Source organism: Vombatus ursinus, unplaced genomic scaffold (genome assembly GCF_900497805.2).
Source record: "Vombatus ursinus unplaced genomic scaffold, bare-nosed wombat genome assembly UNPS02014810.1, whole genome shotgun sequence".
Taxonomy (NCBI): Eukaryota; Metazoa; Chordata; class Mammalia; order Diprotodontia; family Vombatidae; genus Vombatus; species Vombatus ursinus.
In genome coordinates this window covers 14251888-14274515 of record NW_020954588.1, presented here as the reverse complement: position 1 = coordinate 14274515, position 22628 = coordinate 14251888, and the positions used below count along the sequence as shown (strand labels likewise).

The following is a 22628-nucleotide window of genomic DNA, read 5'->3' as shown; positions in this document are numbered from 1 at the left end:
ACATCACCTTTCTGATTCACATTGAACTCTAAGTCCATTAAAACCCCAAGGTCATTTTTAGACAAATTCCCATCTAACCATGACACTCTGCCCTCAACTTGTGCTTATGGATTTGATTTTTTTTTTTATCAACTTACAAGACTTGACATTTACCCCTACTGGAAGTCATCTTATTAGATTTAGCCTTGTACTCTAGCCTATCAAGTCCTTTTTGGATCTTGAGTTTGTCATCCAGTTTGTTAATTAAGCTTTTGCATTATTTAACTCATCCCAACCTTATAGGTAGAATCACAGGTTTTATTTCATTCATTATTTGAAAAGCCTTTAGAATGCTAAGGAACATTCATAACAAAGACATAGAAAAAGTCATGAAGTATGAAGCAGAAATAATTAAGTCTTTTTAAGTTTCAAGTGTCAAAATTTTTTTTGCAGCAATTGACACACCTGATCCTAATAGTATCTTAACGATTCCTCCTTGTATAGGATATACAAAGTATATAGCATTCAAGGTATTTAAGAACACTAAAGACTAGGGTCCCCCTTTAGAAACTTCCAATCTAACAGAAGTAGCCATATAAACATAGACAATTAATTATATATAAATGCTAATAAATACTTAAGGTGTACATTAGTCAGCAAAACTTTCACAGATTGGAGAAGCTATTGAAATGTTGTATTCTAATACCGATAGGTTGTCTTTTGTGTAATCTATTGATTACTGACACCACTACATTCCATAAAGCACATTCACAAAAATCTTATCATTTGATCCTCAAAACAAGCCTTTGTTACTGTAATTTAGTAGAATGAGGATGAAAAGTTATTTTAGGCAAGAGGGACAGCATGTACAAGCATCCCTCTCTGGCAGAAAGCATTTCTCCCTCATATGGTCTCATTTATACTCTCCTTATTAGCTTATCAATTCTACTTCATATTTTATATGTCTGTGTACATGTCTTTATTCTCCTTGATCCTACTTCCTTGACAGTGGAAGTCTTGTATTATTTATTATCTTTAAATGAATGAATGAACAGATGAACAAATGCTTGGGTAAACATGAGCCAAATAATAGACAAAGGCTAAGGCAAAAATCTTTCATTGGGAAGGAGATTTAGAGTTGTTGAAGACTTTTGAAGATCAGAGGACATGTTTAGAAGACACTTGAGTAACATTCTTGGAACTACATGCAGAAAATGTAAAATGAGTTGCAGTTTCTTTCATTTGTGAAATATTTCGATGATTGGTTAAGCCATCCTCTCATCTACCATATTGCTTTTAAAGGGGTTACTCTTGCTTCTTTTTCTAGGACAGGGTTATGCTGATGATTAATACTTGGTTGACAAATATTTATCAAGTACTTGCTCTGTGCTAGGTAGGCATTAGGGGAGATACAAAATTCAGATAAGACTCGGTTCCTATATTCCTTACCCAACCTGGTACAACTCAAAGTTTTCCTTCTTTTAAAAAAAAAAAATCAATGTGGTATCTAATCCTAAATTTTTCTTTCTTTTTTTTTTAAAGTGTTTCCAATGCATTTTTAGATAAAGGAGAACTCTTCATAGGTTCAAAATACAAGAAAGCTGTGTACCGTCAATACACTGATAGCACATTCAGTACTCCAACAGAGAGAAAAGAAGAGGAGGAACATTTGGGAGTTCTAGGTACTGTACCATGATACTGAACCTGAGAGTTTAAATCATGAGTTTTAATTTTAAAAAATGGGCCCATAAGCAATTCTAAGAAATAGAATGTTTCTCATTGCTTAATGACCCATAGAAATAGTTAAGAATGTGTACTTGTTCACTTATTTTTGTCCCCATATATCAGAAATTATTCATTAAAGGTAAAAAAAAGTCTACAATTAAGTTCATGTAGTTTCCTTAAAAAAAAACAAACATGAACTAATCCCAAACCAGCAAAAAAAAAATCCTCAAGTAAAATAAAATGCTGTTTTCTACATCATTCAGAAATATTGCATTTATCATGGTAGTGTTCGTTTAAGTCCAATTCTTTGTGACCCTCTGGACCATAGCACACCAATATTCTCCGTGGGGTTTTCTTGGCAAAGATACTGAAGTGGTTTGCCATTTCTTTCTTTAGTATATTAAGACAAACAGGGTAAGTGACTTACAGCTAAGTAAGTATCTGAGGCTGGATTTGAACGCAGGTCTTCTTGACTCCAGGTCCAGTTGTCTCTCCACTGAGCCATCTAGCTGACTCCCATTTATCATTACACTATTACAATTCTCTCACTCCAGACTGATAGAACTGAGACTGATGGCATGGTTTCTAGTGTCACTATTTCAATTTGATTCTTAACAACTAAGTTAGGTTTGTTACTTAGGGAGCTAGGTGAAACAATGCATGGAGCACTAGACCGAAATCAGGAAGACCTTGGCTCATATCCCACTTTACCCATTTACTAGCTTTGTGACCCTGGACAAATCACTTAGCCTCAGTTTCCTCATCTGTAAGACAGGGATAATAATAGAACCATCTACCTTACAGTGTTGTTTTGAGAATCAAATGAAATAACAAATATAAAGTGCTTTTCCAACCTACCCAAATGCTAGCCATGATTAACATCTATTCTCACCCTCCAGTCTCAACTCCTCATCCCACCAAAACCCCATCTCTTGAAACACTAGAAGGGCCTATCTATTTATTAACTATTTTTCAAAGACCCAAAGCTGACTCTCAGAAGAAATATACAGATCGCCAAGAAGAAATGTATGTATGGATAATTGGGACATTAATTCAATATAGAAAGATGAAACAAAATGTATATCACTAAGGCAGGCAGTGAGAAGTTATCTTTGGATTTGGGGGGATTGCTGAAGGGACTCTGCAAACACAGGGAGAATCCAAGTCTTTGGGTCTCTTGAAAATTAGTCAATGGAGGGGAGGTGTTGACCATGGAAGACAGCAATATCCATTACCTATTTCTTGCTTCTTGGGTTTCCTGTGGGCTCAGTTATCCTTGACTTATTTTTTTTAATATACTAAAGCTTCAAGCAAAAAATGATTAAAGGTACCACACAAATTTCTCCCAGGAGAGAAGAGGGGCCAAGGCAGAAAGAGATTTCTGGTGTCCCCCACATTTCACTTAAGCTCTGGGGAAGTAGGCTCAGAGCAAAGAGGAGAGACAGGGAACTGGAGAGTGATTCTTGGGAGGCTTCTAATTTGAGCTGGGGGCTTCTGATATGAGCCAACAAAGAAATGGTCTATAATCAGATCATATACCTGCAGAGGTCCAGGTCTTGAGAAAGTCTTCCAGAACTTTGAATCAGAAGAAGTCAATTAGAATCTCCATCTCTGGACAAAGCTATTTTCTGGCAAGTGCTAATTCTGTTTCAGTTCTAAATTGTCTAATCTCAAGTAGGAAGAATTCATGCCCTACACATCAAAGAAAGTGTACGGTATTTTACCACTATGACCATTTCAATGTATTCTGTGCCTTTTAATTTCCTCAATAATTTGTCTTTCTTTTTCCTCCCACTAGGTCCACAACTTTTTGGATATGTTGGTGGCAAAGTTAAAATTGTCTTTAAAAATATGGCATCAAGACCTTATTCAATACATGCCCATGGGGTAAAAACTTCTAATTCTGTGGTAGTTCCAACAAAACCAGGTAATCATTTGGGGAAAATTCATTTTATAATATAAATATGAGAATTATAATAATATAATGAAATATACAAAGTAATTATGATATATAACATTATAATAATATAATTATTATCTTTATAACATGATACAATAATATTAGAAATTCCTTAGAACTTCCTTTATAAATGAAACTTGAGGGGAGTTGATGGTTGGATGATAGCAGACCTTTTAGGAAAGAGGAGGGGGAACACATCTTTAATGAATCTGGATTGAAGGATTAGTGAAATGGGGATTATTGTAATAGTAATCAGCATCCACATAGCACTTTCAGTTTTAGAAAGCACTTTACTTGTGTTATCTCCAATCCTCACAACAGCTCTGAGCAAGAGTTATTATTATTATTATCCCCATTTACAGATGAGGAAAGTGAGGCTAAAAGCAGGCTAAGTAGCTTACCACAGGATTATGGAAAGTGAATGGCACATAGGAATCTAGGCTAGCATGAGGATGATGATGCAGCTAATGATAGAGGTTAGGATGTGGGGTGTTCGGGGAGGACTAGCACCTGCGGCATGAGGGCTTGCCGAGCCATTTTCAGGGTTGTTTATCCACCTTGGGTGTCCCCCTTCACCCGAGTCTCATCTGCGGCTCTGAGAAGCTATAGCATGTGCTGCAGCCACACACCAACAAACTGTCTCAGCAGAAGAGCTAAACCAGGTTGAGGGTGACCAACAGGCCTCAGATTTGTCATTGAGTTAAGAGGATGTCTACCCCAAGAACATGAAAGCTTTCCCAGTGGAATGGGTGGATGAGAACAATTTGTTTCAATGGCCATGAAGGCAGCTGAAGCAGCTGCCGTGGAGCACTCAGAGCGTGGCAGGCATTGAGGACACCTGGGAGTTCACATTCTAAACAACACGTAATAATGAGTACATGCGCTCATTACTCATTACATATACTCACACTCTGTATGTAATGACTATATACAGAGTCCATGGAAGGTTATTTCCAAAAGGATGGCACTAGCAGCTGGGGCCACAGGGAAAGGCCTCCTGGAGATCACAAGTGGAGGAAACATGGAGGTGGAAAGCAGAACTGAAGCTCACTGGGGAGGAAGGATAACTTTGGCTATTTCCGGTGGAGCAGGAAGCTTTTGGAGAGCTGATAAAAATTAGGAAATGAGAGAAGAAGAAAAGAATGCTAGTCAGGGAAAGGAAAAACCCACTTGACATAGGAAGAAAAAATAAAAGAAACTCCGTTTCTGTTAAACTACTTTGTACCTAGGTCTAATAGGACCAAAGGCTGATAGACTGAGATCTGGAAGAGCCTATCAAAAAGGTCCAACCCCTCTCATTTTATAGTTGAGGAAACTGAACATCAGAAAAGGGAAGGTCATGGGTTCAGAGCTCTAGGAACAGATGGGACTTCAAAAGCCGTCTCCTCCAAAGCCTTCATTTTATAGCTGAGGAAACAAAAGCCCATAACAGGGCATTGACCTATCCAAAGTGACATGATGGACAGTAAGCCAAAGAGGGAATAATAACTGCATCCTTTAGTTCACAAGGCTGCTGTGAGCAAAACGGGACATAAAACTTCAATGTTAATTATTATGAGAGGCCGTGAGGTCTACTGAAATTAGTGTTCAAGTCAAGAAGTGGGGCTGGAGTGGGGAGAGGAGGACAAATCCAAGATTCTGATGCTGGTGTGATCCTAAGCAAGTCACTCGGTGCCTCAATTTCCCCATCTCTCAAATACTTGCCCTACTTACCTCACAAAGAGAAAGGTGCTTTGCCATCTGTAAAGGGCTACATAAGTGTGTGTTATTATTATCCAAGGTAAGAGAATATCTCTTTGCAAACCAGAGGGAATGGGGCTGCCATCTTCCTGATTCTACAGGACAGTGTAGGTGTAACAACCAGTTGATTCTGAATACTTAAGGGGGTAGTTGTTCATTTGTTTCAGTCGTATCTGACTCTTTGTGACGCTATTTGGGGTTTTCTCAACAAAGATACTGGAGTGGTTTGCCATTTCCTTCTCCAGCTCATTTGACAGATGAGGAAACTGAGGCAAACAGGATGAAGTGACTTGATCAGGGTCACACAGCTAGTAAGTATCTGAGATTACATTTGAACTCAGGTCTTCCTGACTCCAGGCCCAGTGCTCTATCCACTGTGTCACCTAGCTGTCCCGCCTATATCTATACCTATACCTATATCTATACCTATTCTTTGTACTCTGTTATGTCACCTAGCTGCCCCAAAGGAATAGTGGGTAAAACTAATTGCAATATGATTTATATCCCATTTGAGATGTACTAGGGGGCTTTTTAGTGTTCTTGTTTTGGGAGGGGGAGTTAACCTAATCAGATTAATGTTTCTTTACCAAGTCACTGAGTTATCAAAGTACTGTAGAAAATCTTCTAGGCTAGGGTCCCAAAACTGGACTAATACAGCCAATCTAACTCTGTACCCATATGTTCACTTAACTTAGGTGAGACACAAATTTATACCTGGGAAATCCCTCTAAGATCTGGCAGTGGAATAGAAGATTCCCCCTGTATTCCCTGGGCTTACTATTCAACTGTAGATCAAGTTAAGGTATGTTTCATCTGTATCCTATTTTTGCTTTCCTGACATCTTCTTAAAATAGATACACAATTGAAGGAAAAAGAGATCAGTCTTTTTCCGTGCCCCAGGTCTAGGCTAACTTCCCAGGAACACAAGCTGCTCGTCAATTCATTTTGCTTTGATATTTTATTAAAGGAACAGTTAAGCACGTGACGATTCCTGATACTGGCAACACAAATAAGAAAGTAAAAATGAATCAAATTTTTAATTTTCTTTTTAAGTTGGCATAAAATACATAGAACTACATTTTGAGATACCTTTTAAAATAAGCATCAAGTCCAAAGAGTAGGCAGCAAAGGAAACTATGTACTAGCAACTTGTACAAAACTTCAGAACTTGGGTAAACAAGCTCAAAGATATGCCACAGGACCAGCACTGTAGCAAATGCAAACAATCACAGCCTTTCAGTGAAACGTTTCAAGGCCAAAGATGATTCTGTTGTGCTACATAAATAACAATTACAGCCCTTTGACCCAGTCATCCCACTCCTGGGAATATGCCCCAAAGGAAGCCAAGGACAGAAAAATCTCACAACCAAATTGTCAGAGTAGCATTTTTGGGGGTGGGGAGTGGGGGAGCATCAACAAACTAGAAACAAATAGATGGGTGCTCATCAACGGAACAGTGTGTGGTATGTGAGTGTACACAGAATAGTGTTGTATTGTAAGAAAGGACAAAGAGGAGAAATTCGGAGAAACATGGGAAAACTTGGAAGAACTGAGAGTGTGAAGTAAGGAAAACCTCTCCTCTTGCCCTTTTTAGGAGAGAAGTCAGAGATTATGTGCATATGAGAAGAGGAAGATTGAGGAGCAGTGTGCATGATATACCCAGAAATGACTCCAGTGGTTTTCAAAAGGAATTAATAAAACTTATTTTTTTAAGAATAGCAATTCTGTGTTTGCTCAAGGTACATTATACAGTTAAAATTTTAAGCTCAAGGGAATATCCGGAGTAATGATTAATCATACAATCTCAGTTTCTCTTTCCAAAAATACAGCTTCAAACAATTTTAGGGACCACAGTTAGCTGACTTACCAATGAATAGTGTTTACTGTTTGCTGGCATGACCATCACAAGAGATCAGATGAGCTGGTATCTAAAAGTAAAGATACCTGGGGTGGGAATGAGGTGGGGAAAGGACAGGGTCTTGAAACTTAATTATGGTTTTTATTGAACCTTGGGCAACATGCTTCTACTCCATAAATTAGTGATAAAAGCAAATACAATTCCTATAGGCATGAGAATACTTTAGAACAAAAAAGTGTGCATCCTTAGCTTATATGCACAGCCGAGAACAAGGCATCTTAGTAACAAACATCTCTCTTAATAACGAGGGCTCTTGTGAATAAATGTGAACCAGGAGGCCACGACAATGGTGCAGGAGATCAGGATAGCTAAGCTCTTTTTCAAACTGCTGCTTATTAGCTTTGCAAATTCAGATTTGTGGTCACCTAAATCAAATTTATGTTTGCTGTGATTTCATGACCATATACCATTATTTGAAGATCATCCTAACCTATGGAAAGAAGTAAAACAACCAACTGGATGCCATTTCAAGAGGATCACAGTAGCACTGATTTACCGGTGGTAGGGACTTTAGAGGCCATCATTTACAGATGAGGAAAATGAGGCAGAGGGAAGTTTAATTGATTTGGCTTATGAGATTGTTAGGTAGTACAGTGGACAGAGTGCTAGACCTGGAGACAGGAAGACCTGGGTTCAAAACCCTCCTCAGACATTTGTTAGCTGTGTGACCTTGGGCAAGTCACTTAACTTCCGTTCACCTCATTTTCTTCATCTGTAAACTGCGGGGTTTATTTCCATCTGTAAACTCCCAGAGTCATTGTCACGATAATATGAAATAATATTTGTAAAATTTTTTTGCAAATCTTAAAGCAATATATAAATGCTGACTATTATTATTGTCCAGGGTCACATAGTAAATGTATGAAGCAACATTCAAACCCAGGTCTTCCTGAGTAAAGGACTGGTACCCTAACTAACATACAATATTATATTATCTAATCTAATCTATCTCATTGTCATTTCCTTGAACACATCCAAAACAAAAAAAAAATGAAAAAAAGATTTCATTGGGCTTTTCACAAAATTTAGAGAGTTGTGTTTACCTTCTAGAAAGGGATTTCTTGACTTCTGACCTATTTTTTTTCTACTACTTCTCAAAAGTATCAAGTACCGTCATTTGAACTAATCTAAATCTAATTATCTAATCTAAAACTAATCTATCTAATATACAATATAATACAATGCCTCATCTAATATACAATCACACCACTTTTCTCAATTTCCTCATTACAAATTAGCATTCTACCACTGACCGCTATTGAAGGTTAAATATTTTGTAGTTATGTTACAAAGATGACAAAACCTCCACCTTTACTCTGTATGTAACTTGTCTGCACATAATTATTTACATGTTATCTCCCTGGTAAGGATATCAGCTTCTTGGGAACAGATTTTTTTTTTTAAACTATTGTCTTTGCATCTTCTGTGCTTAGCACATAGTAAATGTTTAATAAGATGTTTAGTGACAAATGGATTGAAAATCACTAAGGTTATCCCTTGGTCTGTGTTTTCAGGATCTCTACAGTGGATTAATTGGTCCTCTGATTATTTGCCGCCGACATAAAAAACCTGGATTTGGAGCCATAAAGAAACTCCAGTTTTCTCTCCTATTTTTAGTTTTTGATGAAAATGAATCTTGGTATTTAGATGAAAATATCCAGACTTACTCTGCTGACCCAGAAAAAGTAAATAAGGAAGATGAAGATTTTATAGAAAGCAACAAAATGCATGGTAGTATCTAATATGCCATTTTAAAAATCTATACATTTTTCTCTTTTCCTTTTCTTTTCTTACACGAACAGTTTAAAGCCTATAAATTGTAACTTGTATTTAACTCTCTTCGTGAGCTTTATCCACCTTTATCCTTGCCACTGATTGGAATTCCATTAGAGCATTGGACTTGGGGGTCAGAATGACCTGGGTCAAACCCTACCTTAGACACTTGCTAGCTCTGTGACTCTTGGAAAATCATTTAACTGATTTTTATGTCAGTTTCTCCAACTGTAAAATAAAGAGAGTTAACTCAATTGCTTCTAGGCCTTTTCCGAGTTTTTTTTTTTTTAGGCAATTGGGGTTAAGTGACTTGCCCAGGGTCACACAGCTAGTTAAGTGTCAAGTGTTTGGTCTGAGGCTGGATTTGAACTTAGGTCCTTCTGACTTCAAGGCCGGTGCTCTATCCATTGCGCCACCTAGCGGCCTCTGACTTTTTCCAGTTTTATCTATCTCATTCTCAGTAATATTCTCTATTTAGAATCATTTCCTTGAACCCATTCAAAACAAAGAAAAACAAAAAAAAAAGATTTCATTGCACTTTTCACAAAATTTAGAATAGAGTTGTGTTTACTTTCTAGAAAGGGATTTCTTGCTTTTGACCTTGCCTTTCTTACCACCTCTCAAAAGTATCAACTGCCCTCATTTGAACTAAATGAATTAACTTATTAAGCACTTACTATGTACAAAGACTTCGTTATTTGGAAAGATTCCACACATTTACTCAGCACCTGTATTTTTTATGAAACATCCAAAATACTTTCTGATGTTAGAAACAAGATGAAAGAAATTCTTTTTAAATGGACTATTTTTGTTTTTTTTTTTGTTTTTTTTTTAGCAATTAATGGACGAATATTTGGAAATTTACATGGCCTGACAATGCATACTGGAGATGAAGTCAACTGGTATCTCTTGGCCATGGGAAATGAAATTGACCTGCATAGTGTGCATTTTCATGGACACAGCTTTGAGTATAAGGTATGTTTCCTCTGTTTTAAAATTTTCTGCAACTGGACAACCCAGTTCTTTTGAGAGATTCAGAAAAAGAAGTGATAATTTGAGTCTCCCAAACCACCAGGGTTATTTTTAAATAATACTGAGATTTTAACAGATAGAGAAGCTTCTCTTGTAACAACAAATCCACTCTACAACTATCTGTCCCAGTGGAAAGCACTGATGAAATCTTTCCATACATTCATTTGTTATTCAAAAAGTATGTATTAAATACCTACTGTGGTCAAAACACATTAACAAGATAGCCCCTGTCTTAAACTTTATTTACTGATAAAATAGAGATTCCTTGAGGGGAGGAACAGTTTCATTTTTGTATTTGTATCTTCAGTATCTAGCATAATTCCAGGAATATAGTAGGTGCTGATAAGTGTTGATTGATTCATTGATGCTACTGGGGGGATAAAACATATACACTTAAGTTAAAGCTATCACAATAAAAATCTGCAATAATGGGAAACTGAGGCACAAATTTCCAAGCATGATCAATTTATTAGCAAGGCTTGTCATTGCCAATAAAATGAGATCCCAAGTTCCTCAAATAGCAGGGGATACATCTGACAGTCAGAATAGCCTTCTATACAGTTGAAAAGATAACAGTCTATTTGAAGTCTATATGAAAACTAAAACTAAGACTGTAATTAATTTATATCAGAGATAGGGGTGGTCTTACAGGGTAAAGGGCAGCCTTTCAATTGGCTTGACTCACAAGAGGGGATCTGCAGGATCCGTGACAATGGGAAAAACACAGAGTTGCCTCTTGAAAGTGTAGTGGAAGGCAACCCCCTATACCAGTGGTCTTTTGCTAGGGTTATGACCAGGCAGACTATCTTATTAACATCCTCCTTTCCCCCACTCCCCTCCCTTCCAGGGTAAGACAAATTGAGTCCAGGCTGTAGCCTAGAGAAATGCGGATGTTAAACTCTTATAAAGAAGTCAACCCATCTATACAGACTCTAATACTAAGGAGTCAACCTATCTTATACTAAGGCCTATACAATGAAATTTTACTCTAATCCATAATTACTTGATTCCAGTGAGTTACTAAAATTCTTCATTAATAAATGATACAAAATAAAATGGAGTATCAATTTCCAATTTGACATTTCCCCTCTGATTCTATGAAGCCATGTCTCCATTGTATCACCACCTACAAACAAAATTGATATGATCAGGCTTGATCAGCATCCATTAGAATTAAATTAGTAATGGGGCAATGGAAAGCAATAATTACAGGGTTCAATATTTTATACAAGGCCAGCCAAGAGAGGCTTGATTATTACTGGTGCTGGTTGACTTTTACAAATGGCCTAGCCAAAGACAATAAGCTTCTCACGCTTTTTCCGTCTGCATAATGTGGTAGCTAGATAGGAATAGATTCAAGAGTGCTATAGTGCTTCAGACTAAAGCCTTTATACCTATGGTCAGCACATTGACAAAAATTTGTTGGAGGCAGTCCCCTTCAGTAAGCTAGCCTCACACAGAAAATAGCACATGGGAATTTACATGTCTTCCAAGTAATACCACAATCATCCCTTAGTAGCCCGCTTCCAGTGTCCATTTACTCTCCAGTTAAATTTCAGATGTGAATTCAGACCACATTCATATGGTCCCTGAAAACAACTTCTTATGGTCCCATTCTGAAGTAAGTCTCAGTTGATGGTCGCTCTGAAGGTAGGTCTTCTAAGAGGAGCTGGTCACTCGTAAAGGTTCCTGCTATAACCCCTTTACAAAACAGATCTTAATACAATTCAGTAACTAGTTGAGACGGTGAACAATGGAACATCAAATTAGGAACTGACACCTGAAACTTCAGAGAAGTTAAGTCCTATGTGTCTCTGGCTGTTTTTACATCTATCAATCCTAAAAGAAATGCATCAGGGCCTGACATAAATTGGGCCCTTCCTATGTTTCAGTATTTATTTCAGAATGAAAACTTGTAAAAGGAAAAATAGCCTTTAAAAGCAGAAAATAGGCTGCTAGACCAATGTATATTCCATGAAAGTCATTTGTATTTGACAGCCAATTTGAGAGCACACACACATATATTGCTTCCTCAAAATTGTGTGCTCCACTTAATTTCTTCTTTTTTTTCAATTTAATTGTATTTTTTTGGTTACATTTTAAGTTCTGAACTGTCTCTTTCTTTCTGTTACCTCCCTACGCTAGAGAAGGCCAGCATCTTCCTTCATAGGTCCTTTGTAGTTGATTTGAGTACTTACAATACTCAGAATAGCTTAGTCATTCACAGTTATTCTTCGAACAATATTGCTGTTACTGTATACAACATTCTCTTGGTTCTGCTCATTTCACTCTTCATTATTTGATACAAGTCTTTCCATATTTTTCAAAAATCAACCTGCTCATCATTTCTTACACACAGTAGTATTCCATCATAACAACATACCACAATTTGTTTAGCCATCCCCCAATTGATGGGCATCCCCTCAATTTCCCACCACAAAGAGAGCTGATATAAATATTTTAGAACATGTAGGTTCTTTTCCTTTTTCACTGATCACCTTGGGAAACAGACCTAATAGAGGTATTGCTGGGTGAAAAGGTATACATAGTCAGATTGCTCTCCAAAATAGTTGGATTAGTTCACAATTCCACCGACAGTGTACATGTCCCAATTTTTCTACATCCCCTTCATTTGTCATTTTCCCTTTCAATCATTTTAGCCAATATGATAGGTGTGAGATATCTCAAAGTTGTTTTAATTGGAATTTCTCTAATCAATAATGTTTAGAGCATTTTTTTCATATGATTACATATGGTTTTGATCTCTTCATCCAAAAACTGCCTGTTAATATCCTTTGACCATTTATCAATTAGAGAATGACTCATATTCTTATAAATTTAACAAAGTTCTTTACATATTTGAGATATGAGACTTTTAACCAAGAAACTATCTGTAAATCCCCCCACCCCCATTTTCTGCTTTCCCTCCCATCTTGGCTACATTGGTTTTATTTGTACAAAATCTTTTTAATTTAATGTAATTTTTATATCTCAGAATGTTGTCTCTTGTTTATTCATAAATTCTTGTCCTATACATAAGTCTGATAGGTGAAAAGTTTCATATTCTTCTAATTTACTTAATATTAATTAGTATATATGTATATATATATATATATATACATACATTACACACTATTCAGTTAAAAGTCACCAATAGGGTTTATCTCATGTTTATTACAATGAAAAATCAGGCATCATTATATACCTGCCCTTATCAATGGAATTTGCTATGCGAAGGATCACAAAAAGAGAGCAGCATCAATATTTTTCCTTAGTTTTGTTTGATTTCAGGTATGAGTCATAGTCAACAATCAGTCATATGGAAAGGCTCCTCATGAGCCACAGGGTATCACAGCCAGGATCAGATATACATAGGTTGGAAAATGTACTAAGTCAAGAGAATCCAACCTTCACCTTCACACAGTCATTCCCTCAACTTGCCCAGCCTCTCACAGAAGTCCTCAGACTGTAGGAGCATGTGGCATTTCTTTTGAATGATGGACTAGTGTCTTACTTATACCTAAAATGAAGACTTAAAATAGCAGCAAATTAAAGTCCCAAGAAACTTTTCCTCAAAAAGCAAAATTTCACTAATTACAGCTTCAGGCTAGGTTATTGTCACTTTTCTTGTGTCTTAAAAAATATCAGGACATTCTATTGATCTTTCATATAAGAATAATTGCATTCTTGACCTTTACGCATATATATATACATGTAGCTTCACTACATACTAATTATTACAGATACAATTTCATGATTTTCTAAATGATCTTAAATGAAACTCATCCTTTATTTAAAGTTAACTTGCATTTTTTTTTCACTTTGTCTGAGAGAGGTCCTAGTTCCTCAGACTGCAACACTACAGAGTTTTATAACATGCTGTCAGAAGGGTTGGTAAGATCTTGTAACCCAGCCTGAGTAGGAAGTTCCAAAGAACCTCACAGACAAGGATCTCTTAAGAGGATTTTGCTACTCTTTTCTCCCAACTTCGAAAGAGTCATCATTATTATTATTTTCTAACTTAAAACAAAATATACCCCCTTAAATATTTAACAGTTGTCAAACATTCTTGTCACGTTCTTTTAAGAGTTCAATTCATAACAGAATCTAGATAAAAAAAGAGAAATTAAATTTTAAATACATGGCATTTTTATACCAGTCACATCTTCATCTAGTATGGAGTAATCACATTCAATAATAGTTTATGTAGTGCTTACCGCATGCCAGGCTTTTTTCTTGGTTTGTGAAGCTTAATATAAAGAGCTTCAGAGCCATGCCATCTGTAGTACTTTAAAAATCTTTAGCTTTCAATTTTTCTGTTGTGATTTTAATTTCTGAAATGCATCAGCAAATTTGTTAGCTAATTTTTTTAAAGTACCCTTTAAATGGGTGAGGAGAATTTCTATAAGGTCTGAACTTTGCAATGCTCATCGTCTGTGTAAGGAGCTGGGTTAAGCATTTCATAACTTTATGCTTCTCGCAACAACCCTGGCAGGTAGATGCAAATATTTCATCTCATTGTAAATGAGATGGCATTATATTTTAGTTTCAGAACACAAATTTCAACAAAATTAATTCTTGATTTATAATTACTAATGGCAATATTTAAATCTCATTTCCCCCTAAGGGTCTACTATTTTCAGTTAGCTCACATTAAAAAAGAAATCATAGTGGCACTCCCAGTTCTCCATAACTGTTTCTTTATTTCTTTCAATCACCCAAAGAACCAAATCAATTCCTTTTATTTTCCTAACAACCCTACCACTGTGTCTTAAGGGGGAGGATAAAGAGTACATGTCCCCTTAACCCAGGCAGGAAAAACTACTTGCTAAATTTCTTTTGCAAAGGCCTTTAGCATAACTAAACCAGACCAAAGGAACAATATTTTCTCCATCAATCAGTTATTTAATACGTTTTGGTTAAGCTTTCACTTACCCCTTCAAAGTTTCATGAAGTTTCTTTTGTAACCTTATATTGACTGAGGAGGGGAGACAGACAGTACTTGTCGAAGATGCATTTCTCTAAATTCCTCAAATCTTTTGTTTTTTTTAATTTCAATGGGATAAAAATCCTTTCTCAAATCTCCTTTTTCAAAACTCCCAAACTTTCCTTTCAAATCCTCCATTCATGCTGTCAGGGCAAACAGAATCCAGTTTTCCTTTAACTCTCTACCTATTATTCTCTCATCATGTCTTGCTTAAACTTTCTTCCTTACATCCAAGATTGCCTACAGACTTAATCTTCATGCTATGAATTTTCCTTCATAATTTAATACAACCTTTTTTAATTACACAAAATAATTGATTGCACTATTATCACATTTATTATACATACCCGTTTGTGTGTGTTTGTGTGTGTGTGTGTGTATGTGTGTATTCTTACAGGCTTACAAATGCATAGTTCATTCCAATTTCTTTGGTCAATTAGAATTGGTCATAATCTCAGTTTTTATAATCAAATAAACGCAAATACAACTCACTCAGAAAGTTTAGGGTCCCTCACTGTAGAGTCTCACAGATTTCAATAAGCAGGATGACTCTGGAGGAGAAACCATCTACCACCTTCTCAAAGGTAACCTTTTTGATTCTAGAGAAGCATTCATCCACCTCTTTCGCAAAGGAGTTTGCTTGGTATAGGAGCCTCACAGATATTGGTACCTCAAAAGGTCTCTACTCCTTCTCTCACAACAGGAAGTTATTATGACTATAATTTTCTTCATATTTTAACTGTTTCCTATTCTCAGTTTGTAGTTTAATGGTATCACGTAAAAGCAACTTTCATTTTGGTGTTGGAACTTAAATGTGTAAAGAAATTTCTAAGCACTTTTTCCTTGACTGTGAATGGTTTTAGTTCCTAATTGCCGCTTGCTTTTTACAAAGTTTATGATATTTTCCAATACTGCAGGTTATTAAATCATTGCATCTAAGTAATCATAAGTTTTAAGTTTGTCTCTCATCAAACAGAAGTTAATTTTCTAATGATTTTAAATGAACAGAAATCCTTATCACACTAATTTAATTTTGGATTCAATGAAATCAAATATGGCAATCTACTAATCACTAATGTTAACAATTTAAGAATCTCCATTTTCACAAGGGCAATTAACTGCTGAATCTCAAATTTCAGGGCCTACTGTTAACAATTAGCTTGTGCTTTAATTTAAAAAATAAATTAACTCACATTGAAAAGTGATGATGAGACTACAATTGTTGGGATGTAATTGTGAGCATCATATTGGTTCAGTTAAATATAAATTAAACTACCGTTTATAGATTCTTTGATGTTTGAAGAGATTAATATAGCCTTCCCTAATGACTTTATACCATTTTCACTAACTCTTTGATAGTAAAGCAGATTATTATCCTTTTAGATTTATAATAAAATTTGTCTCATTGTTAAATTAACAGTGATTTGCCTTAGAAAGAGCTTTGATTTGGAGTATAATAATTTCTTGATTTAAAGCTCCTGCTTTTATTAAAACCATATTAATTAGAGTTAACAGGAATATTAATTAGAGATAATAGAAATTGTACTGCCGAAAAAATTGTCTGATGGAGACTATAATTTTCTGAAGGGCTCAAGATGTAATTTTTTTCTCTATTTCCTTTCAAATCACTCAAAGGCTAAGTTCATTTATTCTTTTTTTTCTTGCCTTAATTTATCATAGCCTTTACAGAAAACATGAAATTTTATTTACTTTTGAGTTGCTCCCTCCAGCTTTCCTCCCTCTGGGAGCACTTTGGGATTCACCTGCAATCTGGGAGTCCAATGTAGGGGGTTAATAACAAGGCTTGCTTGGTGTCTTCAGGTTGGTTGTTTAAAAGTAGTGGGCAACAGAAGGGTAAATACATTCCAGTTCTACTTATTCTTTTGGAAACTGAAGGTGGTCTAAAATTTTCCTGTTCTGCCTTTTAATAAAAATCCCATTTCTACCCTGCAATAAATCTGTCATGCCCTTTAAATACAGTTTTTAAGTGTATCTTTTCCCTGAAAAAAACTTTAGACTCAAATATTGACAAACTGAAACTGCTTTGGAATTTTCTTTTATATATATATGAAAAAATATATATATGTAGATATATATACACATATATACACTTATTATATAATATATAGATATATTAAACTATATACACTATACACATGTATAACCTTATATACATATATATATATATACACACACACTATACACTATCAATCCATCCATCCATCTATCTATCTATCTATCTATCTATCTATCTATCTATCTATCTATCTATCTTTCTAGTGGATTTTTGTGTAATTCTGCTCATTGGCATCTTCTGTATAATCCACACTTTGAGTGCAATTGCCACTGTGGCATGAACAAAATGTATAACAGATCACACTTCAATAAATGAAGTGATTGTATTTCAGCAATCATTTCCCAATTATGCCCTGTCAGTAGCCTTGCTGTCCATTCCAAGAGCTGCTTCCAGAATGGAAAACTACCAGATTGTGTCAGCCAAAACTTTGGTCTCTGTCTCAGCAGCTATTTTTCTTGACCGCACTCCCACTTCTAAGCCCTGACCTAATCTTAAAAAATAGTCAACACCTCCATCTGAATTTATTTGAACCATTCCCTGAAACACCTACAACCACTCTGCTTCCAACTCTGACCCCACCTACACTAACCCCATTTGGGACCCTTCCGGAACCTCATTCTCTGCCTGTTTTATCTCCTTGCCCCAATCCAGGCACTCTTTCTCCCAGTATATGTTTTAAAAGGGCATAGAGTCAGCAAAGGAGCATGGGCAAACAAAATTGTGGTCTCAGATGAGACTAGCACCACCCTGACCCTTTAGGGTATGGGTTAAGGAAACATAAGGAGAGAAAGGAGGACAGTAGATAGCAACGGATTCCATTATCCATCATTATATTCTACTCCTTCTATACATTAGAAAGCATATCTTTATACTCAGGTTAGAAGTTATTTCTATACATGTGCCCAAAGGCTTTGATGATGAACTACCTTGAAATTCCAATGGCTCAGGTTACTTGTCTATATGCATGTTGTTTCACCCCAGAACATAAGTTCTGAGAGGGCAGCAACTGTTTCTCTCTGTGTTCACCTAGTATAGTACCTGGCGCATAGCAGGTGCTTAAAAAATGCTTCTTGATTATCTGAGATCTCATCAATGCGTATACGTCCTCCTACAAATGCAGATCCCAACCAATTCGAATCTGTCCGTTTTTTACTATGCCTGCTAAAATTAATGCCACACAGCTAGTCACTAAGATGGGTTTCAGCAATTTTACTGGATGCCAAATTCTCTCATAGGTAAAGCTGTATTGTGTTTTCATTTTTCTTCTTCTGATTAAGCTTGGAGGAGTTTATCGCTCAGATGTCTTTGACCTCTTCCCTGGTACATTCCAAACGATAGAAATGCGTCCAAATGTGCCTGGAACTTGGCTACTCCACTGTCACGTGGCTGACCACATTCATGCTGGAATGGAAACCACCTACACTGTCCTTAAAAATGAAGGTAATAATAACTAACGAGTTGAGCTATTAGGTGCCATTTTGGCAACAGCGATGTAGTTAAGTACAAGCTTGTGGTATAGTGTTAAGAGAACTGTCAGAGGGCTTGGGTTCAAATCCTATTACATCTAATGCTTGGTCACTTAGCCAACCTGGCCTCGGTTTTATCATTTATAAAATGAGTGGGTTGGACTAGATAAGTCTTTGAGGTTCCCTAGAATTTTGATCCTATGGGGAAAAGGTAGCTCCATTTTAGTTAACTGCTAATCACAGATATTAACTGCTAAGTGGCGGTGGGAAGGAAAGATGAGAGTGGGAAAGGAATATGTATATACAATTACGTGGTGATGCTGCTCTCACCAGAGGTATGTGACGTATTGCCTGGAAAGCTGGCCTTGCAGTCAGAAAGACTCGGATTCAGTTCTTACGCCTGCTTCAGGCTGGCTGTGAGAATCTGGACATTTAACCTCTCAATACTCCAGGCAAATCTATCTGCATAAGTAGAAGGCATTTCCACACTGGGAGTGCTCCACCCCATAGCTCTGGACTAAATATAGCGTGAGAACACCACACCAATCCCTTTTCTTTTCTCAATCTTCTCTCTAAAAAAGTGTAAGAGTAATAATAACCATACACACACAAATACCCCTTCCAAGAGAGCCCTACCATGACTCAAACTCCAAGCAGTAACTCCAGCAGGCCTAGCTGGTCTCCTCTGTTCTGGTTAGCAGTAGCGGAGCACCAGTGTTGTGAAACCCTTGGGAGATAAGGAATGACCTTCCCCCTTTCTCTCCCCACACACATGTATACAAAAAACAATAAATACCAACTCTCTAAAAAATGCAAATGGATAAACATCTCAATATAAAATTCTTACCTTGAGATTGCAAGTTTTAGTCTTTGTGGGCCTACTGACAATAGAAACTCATCAGGTGGGAATTATGCAAAGGGGGAAAAATCTTTGCATTTCCTCTTTAAAATTAAGGGAAGGCAGGAAGAGGAGACCAGATATACAGGATAAAATATAAACATAAACCCTTTCGTATCCTTTAAGAGTTAAATAAAGAGCACTGAAAAATTAACCTCTCTAGGTGACAATAATCTGACTTCCTAAATCTGTATAACCTCCTCTGACAATTTTGACCAGCAGTGACACCAAAACTTTTCCCTTGGGCATTTTATTACGGAAAGATTTTGCTTAGCATTACCGGAAACATAAATGCCTCAAACAGAAAAAACCTTGGGTTTACTGTGCGTGGGTGTTGCAAACTCACTTCTGGGCAAGGAAGGCCACTGGACAGAGCTCTAGTTGAGAAAAGCAGGGCCAGCATGGTCCTCTACCAACAGGGTTATAAGGAACTCTGGCTTGACCGAGAAAAAAGTGGCCGAAAAGGATACATTCTGAGTTCTAGAAGAGTCACATCCTAGCAGTCTATGTTAAGGCATTTCTTTGTATATAGATCTAGAAGGTCAGAGGGGAAATGAGCTGTTGGTTGACAAGAGGAAGGTTATTGTAGGGTTACAGAGAATTATGGAAGAACAGGGATAAAGGAGGAGCTCAAAGCTGGGTGGGAGAAGGGAGCATGACCTAACCAGACAATAGAACTCTCCAAGCCTTCAAGGTAAAGGGAGTGTTGAGAGGAAAAGTCTTTTGACTTTGATTCAAAAGGAAAACTGAAGTTAAATTGAATAGTCTGACTTTTGTTATAGTTAAAGTTTTGGTACCAGCAATACAATGCTTTTGGGCAATCTTGTTAATTCTCATTATTAGTAAAGATTTAGGTCTACCAGGACAGGGAAACACAACAAAACATCCAAAGGTAAAACAAAACATGCAAAGATGGTAAGGTGTAATTGAAGAACGTTGACCTAAGAGTCACTGAACCATAGCTTGAGTATCACATACTCTCTCTGGGCTTCAGTTTCCCTATTTGTAAAATAAGAGGGTCATGCTAAATAATCTCTGAAAAAGTTCCTTCGAGATTTAGAGCTCATTCTGTTATTGAGTGAGAAAACAGAGTTTCTTCCATTAAGGAACAAGAATCCTTCCTTAGAAAACAACATTGGGTGCCCTGCCTTACACTGAAACATTTTAGCTCCCTAGTCATTAAAAGTATTTTTAATTTCTATTATTTAAAAAAAAAATTGTTTGCAAAGTTTCTTTTTAGAACTTTACTTATTTTCAGAGTATTGTGGTTTCTAGAAATACACAAGACGCTCATCAGGAAAAATGAAAACAAACTAGCTCTTACAAGGGAATGGGGATGGGGGTAGGCGGAAGTGGAGGATGGAGAAGGGAAAGCAATAGGATAAAGAAGAGAAAATATGACCTTTGGATTTTGAGAAATTTATGCATTTCCTCTCTTTTGTCTCCCATCACATACAGAGGGCTACCTACATATTCTGCATTTCTATGCAATTCTTAGTACCCAACACAGCACTTTTAAGCTGTTTTAGAGGGGGTGTGCTGGGAGAGCTTGGCAAAAATGCTGGCTTTACTCTACCATCTTGGCTCTGGCCCCTCTAATGCAGCACTTTTAAAAATGTAGTACTGAATCATCAAGAGATCACTTAATAAAAGTAATAAATAAATACACCATTTCTTTATAACTCTAGAAAATAAGTGGTGTTAGGGGTAAAAAAAACATTATGACGAGCAAAGAAACAGAATATGGGAAAACTTTTTATTTTTCTCTTAAAGGATTTCATGAGGGCTGGACTTAAAAAAGAGCCTTTAAACCTTTTAAAAAATTACCATGTTTGAATACATTCATTTGGAAACCTCATGATCTAACTTTACATTTCAAATGTAAATTTAGAATATTTTAATAATGTTCTTTGAACTTTTTTTCCTATAGAGACAAAGTCTGGCTGAAGGAAATCAAATGATGCTAAAATTGCAATAGCAGCTCTACAGAATTTAAAATACAGAATAGAAATGTGGACTTGGTATATTTACGTGCATTAAAAAAAAATTTCAAAAACCCAACCACCAAGGCCTTGTGCATTTTTTGAGAAGTGACATTTTTTGGATAGGTCAAAAGATAATTATATATGATTAATAGTGTATTAAATATAATGGAAATGATGGAATTAGAAATTTGGAGATAAGATGGGGAAGCAAAATGGGTTATAATTACCACATAGGCAATAATATACATCATTTTAGAGGGTTCAGCAAATTATATTCATTAGTAGTCAAAATGTTTCTTGGATTTTCATCCAAAAAGGCAGTAATCATTACTCAGCTTACATTCTTGACTCTGCCATACTATGAGCTCTCTGCTAGGTCTCTATCATCTAGTTCTTACTGGTCTTACTGATCCAACTGGACATCCTGGTGTGGAGTAAGCAAAGCCATGGCCAGATAGCACTCTGCATGTCTAAGACGGGGTCAAAAAAGCATTCATGACTGGAGAAGAGCAAAAACAAGAAACGATTTTACAGGGAAGCCTAGCCATTTTCTCCACTGAAGTCTTAGGGCATACACACACAGCAATGCCCCTTCCGAACAGGTGCTGAAGGAAGAAAGGTGGGAAAGGATTTATTAAGTATACATAAGTGCCAGGCACTGTGCTAAGTGCTTTATAAACATCTCATTTGATCCTCACAACCACCATGGGAGATAGGTGCTATTATCATCCACATTTTATATTTGAGGAAACTGAGGCTGGCAGAGGTTTAACGATTTGGATTTGCCTGACCTAAGGAGCTAGTAAGTGAAGAAGCCAGGAATAGGACCCAGGTCTCCTGATTCTGGACCCTGACTGACACCACCTTGTGATCTTGTAATAGTAGCCAGTATCTCCCATAATCCTATAAACTTAGACTGTAGGATGAACAGAGAGGGACCAAGACTGAATTATGAGGAAAGAAGAGGGGTTTCCTTAGAGCAGCCATGAAGATGAAATATTCATGAGTAGGACATTTTCAAACTGGTTATCTCAAAAGCAAGTCAGGATATGTAAATCTGAGAGATCATCACCTTTTCACTTTATAAA

At 36.6% G+C, this 22628-nt stretch overlaps 1 protein-coding gene across 7 annotated transcripts in view; it reads left to right on the top strand.

The window, feature by feature from the left end:
- Positions 1-22628, top strand: part of CP (ceruloplasmin) — a 66856-nt gene that overhangs the window by 33745 nt on the left and 10483 nt on the right. For 6 of the 7 annotated variants that reach the window (XM_027875830.1, XM_027875829.1, XM_027875828.1 and 3 more), the window contains exons 13-18: positions 1522-1661; positions 3503-3631; positions 6100-6206; positions 8837-9053; positions 9931-10070; positions 18469-18631. In XM_027875830.1, the coding sequence (XP_027731631.1) occupies positions 1522-1661; positions 3503-3631; positions 6100-6206; positions 8837-9053; positions 9931-10070; positions 18469-18631 (896 nt within the window). Of the gene's footprint in view, positions 1-1521; positions 1662-3502; positions 3632-6099; positions 6207-8836; positions 9054-9930; positions 10071-18468; positions 18632-21485; positions 21617-22628 lie in introns of those variants that run through there. The other variant, XM_027875831.1, reaches the window with a different exon arrangement.